At 47.7% G+C, this 6000-nt stretch overlaps 1 protein-coding gene across 5 annotated transcripts in view; it reads left to right on the top strand.

Moving 5' to 3' along the window:
* The first annotated feature begins 715 nt into the window (after positions 1-715).
* SPAG9 (sperm associated antigen 9) overlaps positions 716-6000 on the top strand; it is a 119437-nt gene continuing 114152 nt past the window's right edge. For 3 of the 5 annotated variants that reach the window (XM_037056872.1, XM_037056874.1, XM_037056871.1), the window contains exon 1: positions 716-1208. In XM_037056872.1, coding sequence (XP_036912767.1) covers positions 906-1208 — 303 coding nt within the window. In that variant the 5' untranslated portion in view covers positions 716-905. The remainder of the gene's footprint in view (positions 1209-6000) is intronic. The other 2 variants (XM_037056875.1, XM_037056873.1) reach the window with 1 other exon arrangement.

Raw genomic sequence — 6000 nt, 5'->3', positions numbered from 1 at the left:
CAACTTTTCTAGGCCTCCTTTGCTTGTCCGTAAAACCGCGGCCAAACGTCTAACTCACAACGCCTGTTTTGAGGAACAATTGAGAAACTCCTTTGTGAGATGTAAGATCCAAGAGCAATGTTAGCTATATTAATTCTGGACGGCTGATCACGCTTCCAGAACCCCTCCCTTTCCTTTGGGACCCGCCCAGCAAATCCCGCCTAGTGCAGACAGGCCTCCCCATCTTCCTCTCGCGGTCTGCCCCATTGGCGAACGCGCTGTCCGCGCGGCGCCGGGTGTTGACGCCTGGTTCCGCCTCCGCCGGCGCACGAGAACGCATAGGCCCCGCCCCCAGACGCGCTGGGCCTCCCGCGAGGCCCCGCCTTTCGGGCCGACGCGGCGTGGGCCCCGCCCTACATGTGACGTGAGGTACGCGTGGCCCCACCGCCCAGGCAGTTGGTGCAGCGGCAGTTGGAATTAGTGCGCTCCTCCAACTCCTCCCAGCTCCTGCCGGGGCTCCCAGTCCGCTGGACCCAGCCCTAGCCCCGGACCCAGCCACGCCGATCCCGTGCGGTGCCGCCCTGACCCCTCAATCTGTGACACCTGGCCCCGCCTTCGCGGAGGCACGTAGACACGGAGACGAGTAGGCTCCGCCCCTGGCCGCGCCTGGCCTCCTGCCGGCCCCGCCCCTCGGGCCGACGCGATGCGGGTACCGCCCCGCGGGTGACGTGTGGCGCGCGCGGCCCCGCCGCCAAGCAGTTGGTGCAGCGGCGGTTGGGCTGAGTGCGCTCACCCCACCCCTCCCCTCCTCTGGCCCGAGCCCCCACCCCGTCGGGCCCAGCCCCAACCCCAGCCCCAGCCGGGCCGGTGTGCGGGCCCGCGCTGCCCTCTCAGTCGGAGACTCCCCGGGCGGCCCGCCCGTCACCATGGAGCTGGAGGACGGTGTGGTGTACCAGGAGGAGCCCGGCGGCTCCGGGGCCGTGATGTCGGAGCGGGTGTCTGGCCTGGCCGGATCCATCTACCGCGAGTTCGAACGACTGATCGGGCGCTACGACGAGGAGGTGGTCAAGGAGCTGATGCCACTGGTGGTGGCCGTGCTGGAGAATCTGGACTCGGTGTTCGCACAGGACCAGGAGCACCAGGTGGAGCTGGAGCTTCTGCGGGACGACAACGAGCAGCTCATCACCCAGTACGAGCGGGAGAAGGCGCTGCGCAAGCACGCCGAGGAGGTGAGGGCCGGCCGGCCGGTGGGGAGGGCGGGGCCGGTTCCTAGGGCTGCCGGGGGTCGCGGCCCAGCCGGGAGGGTTGGCGCGCCAGCGTCCGGCTTCGTGGGGGCGGGTCTGAGGCGGAGGCTCCAGAACCCAGCCCGGCGGCGTGATGTCCACGGGCCCCCGGGCCCCGGTGTTGGAAGCCGAGGGAGGCTAGAGAGTGTTCAGGAAAAGGGAGTGAGATTAGGAAGGCGAGGCCGGGGGAGGAAGCCGCAGTCTGGCATGAGGGGACATGGTTTGGCTGAGGTTGGAGATTTTAGGATGTCTGGTTGCCTTTTGTAGTTTAGGGAAGTTTCCGACCACCGTAGGACAGTCAGATGGCCGTTCAGACTTCTACCATGGGGGTTGTGCTTTTAAACACTTCTGTCCTGGATATGTAACTTTCTCTGGTTTCATTACCTTTCTGGGGTTACTGCTTTGGGAAGTTAGAGACCTCCCTCTTTCGGTCAGTTTCTTCTTGACGTTTTAACCCTGTTGAGAAATAGGTTTCATTTTATATTCTACTTGCTTTGGTCGACACTTTGTTAACACTTGGGTGTTGTATAGCAATACTCTGCAAGTATAGAGAGTGTACAATTTTATTTTATTGGTGTCCCACATCGAAGCATTCTTTCGTATTAGGTGGTAACCTTGGACAGTTCCCTTTAAAAACCCTCTGTTTATGAAGAGGACTTGCGGGGGCGGGGTTGAGGAGATGGTAGGTGACTATTGGCAACCCTTTTCAGACTGTAATTTCCAGGTGTACTTGGCCCGCTGGTAAGGCTAACACCCCAGCAGTGACCTCAGTACCCTCACCAAGGTCCGTGGACCTTTTGGAGTGCAAGTGATAAGTCTGACTTTTGGAGACAGTCCAGGATTTTTAGCTTTCATTCTGTCTTAGCCTGAAACTGTCTAATGCAGGCGAAGTGTCCTATTCATCTTTGTTCTCTGAGCATCTAGCAACGCCTAGCTAAATGCATGGTCATTGAAGGAATGACATGTTACCTTTCAAAGATACTTGAAAAGTTTTTAGGATCTGAGATTTCTTTGGTAGCTCATTTCCTGACTAAGAAGTACCACTGTTTAAACTTTTGTCGCTGCTACCCCTCTTTGCATCAGGCCAGATAGTTCTTTTTTTCTTTTTTAAGCTTGACTTTAGTTCTGATTTTTGTGATCCACTTGCCTCAAAGGAATGCCATCGAATTTGCCAAACAAAATTGACTTTATTTTTAGGAGCGTTTCCAAACTTACAGGGGAAGGAGGAGTTGCAAAAAAGCTGAGGGTGGGATAGTAATTTCCACTAGTTTATTAGCACTGTTTATAGACCAGACAGAGATCAGTACCCTTCTGAGGTGGCATGCCTTGTGCTCAGACCGGCCATTGCCTATGGTGGAGGTTTTGGGGAGAGAGACTGGGGAACTCCCAGGCACGCATACAGGTGAGGAGCAGTCCCAGCATGGCCTGTAACCTTGGGCGAAAGAAACACTCTCTCCACCCTTCAATTCCTGTCAGTCTGTGTAAATTCGGGCAAAATGCCAGGGTCACAGGCCAAGAAAACCATCTGCCACAGGTTGCAGAATTGGAAAACAAAACTAACTGCTAGACTCTGGATTGTGTATTAAGTTTTTAAGTAAATGACTTTAAAAAAAGAGATTATCCAATGACTCTTGTAATTTATAATTTTTCAAACACATCTATAAATTCTTTATGAAAGCTTTGGGCAAAGGGCCATGACCTGAGACTAGAGAACACTGATGAAATGCTAGATGAGCCAACTCTCAGACCACAAACATAAAAGCACCTTGTTATCAGTTTTCATGTTAGATCATAAATCAAGTATTAAAGTATTACTGGGACCCAGAAATTTCAGTCTCTTCGGCCAATATGCAGAAGTGAATTTTGTGTTTAATTTTCTGTGAGTGTTTTGACTGTGGCATTAATATGGAAACTAAGAGTCTGTTGTTACAGCAAAAGTATTTGAAAGCCTGAAAATTGCCTGTCACCAGAAAGTGTTAAGTAAATTCTGAGCACCTTTTTGGAAAGTTAAGAGGGTATGTAAATGTGGGAATGTTTGGGAGGTACGAAGTGCTATAATAATCTCTTGCTTGCAGGAATTCTCAGCAAGGAATTAGAAATTGACTATTATAGCGATATTACTTGAATACTTTCTGTCTTTTTCTTTACTTTTATTGGCATTTTTGTGTGTGTGGAGTTAACTGCTGTTTTTGTTTTTTTTAAATTTAATCTTTATTGTATTTTTTCCCATTACCATTTAGTCCCCTTGTACTGCCCCCTACCCCCATCCCATGCTGCTGTTTTGTGAGTCATCCTGAAGGCGTGCTCATTTTTTGTGTGACCAGTTTCAAGTGCAAGAAACCTATCTTGCCCTGACTAGTGTGGCTTAGTAGGATGAATTGTGTCCAGCAGACCTAAGGGTCACTGTTTGGATTCCTGGTCAGGGCGTATGCGTGGGTTGCTGGTCAGGTCCGTGGCTGGGGGTGTGTGGTTGGTGTACCACAGTCAACCAGCTGCTGGCACATCCATATTTCTCTCCCTCTCTTTCTCCCTCCCTTCTCCTGTCTCTAAAAATAAGATTACAAATAAATAAATGCATGGTTATGTTTTTTAAAAAAGAAGTCTATCTTATCAGTCATCATTTGCCCCTTTGGGCTCCCTGCTCTGGCCATGTGTGTTTTGGGTTTTTTTTTTAAAGATTTTATTTATTTACTTTCAGAGAGGGGAGGGGAGGGAGGATGAGTGGGAGAGAAACATCAACGTGTGATACATTGATCGGTTGCCTCTCATATACCCCCAGCTGGGGTCTGGGCTGGCAACCCAGACATGTGCCCTGGTTGGGAATCGAACCAGCAACTTTTTCGTTCGCTGTTGGCACTCAATCCACTGAGCCACACCAGCCAGGGCAATAGTGTGACTGGATGGAGGAAGATGGCACATAAAATGAAGATGCAGCCACTTCATCTCCCTTCCCTCCTTCCTTGACTGATAGAAGTGTAGATGAAGGGATTGGGCTAGAGAGAGGATAACATTGCTGGGAAGAAGATGGTGATTTTGTGACTGTTGTTCTGTGACTTTTTGCCTAAGAAAACTGGGGCGATTAAATGCAGAGGTGAAATACACTATTGAGAATTTTCTAATTAACTTTTCCCCAGTGAGTCAGCACTTAAAGCACCAACAAAATCGATGCTTTATGTGAAGACTCCAATCAAATGGTTTTCTTTGGAAGTGTGTGAACATGGGAATGATAAGATTCGTGGGCAGAGAAGTGGGCATTGAGAGTCCGTGTTCTTCCTATTGATGTTGGAGTTCTCATTCATTCGTGAAAATCCTGTAACTAAAACTTGAAGTTATTTTTGATTTGTTTGCAAACTAATTTACAACGACTGTTAAGCACATTCCTTTAACAAACACTTAAAAAGGAAAATGTGAATCTTTTTTCTGTTTTGTGACTATCAAGTGACAGGATAAAGAGTCCTTTTCCATGCTTACAGTTTAAATTGCTGATGGTTATTGAGCACTTAGGAACTTAAAAAGCTGTAATTTTACTTTCACTTCAACATTACTTTTGCCTTTAGCATAGTTATTGAAGTTAGTGATTCTATCAGTTCTCTAGATTTTTAGCCTTAATTCTTTCAACCCTAGTGCCGTGAGAATTGAATGTTGCTGTAGTAGGTTTTCTTTCACTGAAGTGGGGGAGCAGGAGGAGAAGGGTTGTTTAGTGAGTGCAGAGATGATCTGTCAGCACCTGACAGATTGCTGGTCCGTGAGTGGTAGTTAACATGTGACATCTTACATGTTTGAGTATGCATGTTATTAAAGTTCTCAGACTCTTTTAAAAAGTGAAGTCCCTCTCTCTGGTTCCTGTTAAGTGTTTTTGAAACCAATATCTTGTGGTATCTTCAGTGAATTAAAAAGATTTTTAGTTCAAGAATTGACTCAGGTACTTGCTTAATTTTCTCTGTTGGTTTAGTTAATGTAAGGGTCAGCAGCTTTTTGGAATGTTACCTTAATTTATTCATCCAAACCTAAGTTTTAGACTGTCCAAGCTACATTTTAGTGCTTCGTTGATCTCTGTATTACCTAAAAATACAAACACACTTTTTAAAAACATATCTTCGTATTTTAAAAATTACCTCTTTTTTTTTGGCTGAGGCATTTGAGTAAGCTGCACACTGCCCGTACCCAGTCTGTTCTCTGAGGGCGTCTGTAGGTGGTGGTGGTGGTGGCAGTGGCAGCAGAGGTGGCGGAGGTGGTGGTGGCGCTTTTCGGAATGGTGCTAAGTTAATCATTGTTTAGCCCTTAAGACAGATCTTACCCTTTCTTTTCCTTCAGTTTTCTGAATCCAGGTATCTAACTGAGATACAATGATATGCCCTTGCTATAGAGGAGTATTTATATTTTGCTTAGTTAAAATTACACACAAAAAAGCGAAATGGGTAAAGTTTCCAGCTGGATTAGGTGCCTCTCATCAGAGGGTGAATTCGTAGAGTAAGGACTACTCATTAGATTACTTTTGTATGTGTCATAGGTCACAGATCCAATTCTGTGCCTAAGCTTGGTTTGGTTTCTGTTACTTGGACTTCTTAGCTTACCTTTAACTACATGCTGCCAACTTTAATCATATGGAAACTTGGGTTCTCAGGCGAGCTTGTACTAGAATCTGGCCAAGTGTGTGTTCTTTTGTTCTGTTGACTAATGGCTGAGTTATTTTAAAAATACCTTATTTGCTGTGCTCAGCACTCATAATGAATACAGC

The sequence above is a fragment of the Sturnira hondurensis genome, unplaced genomic scaffold, assembly GCF_014824575.4.
Source record: "Sturnira hondurensis isolate 20B ecotype Veracruz unplaced genomic scaffold, ASM1482457v3 Scaffold0009182, whole genome shotgun sequence".
Lineage (NCBI taxonomy): Eukaryota > Metazoa > Chordata > Mammalia > Chiroptera > Phyllostomidae > Sturnira > Sturnira hondurensis.
The sequence above is the reverse complement of the archived record's forward strand: the minus strand, read 5'-3'. Positions and strand labels throughout refer to the sequence as shown.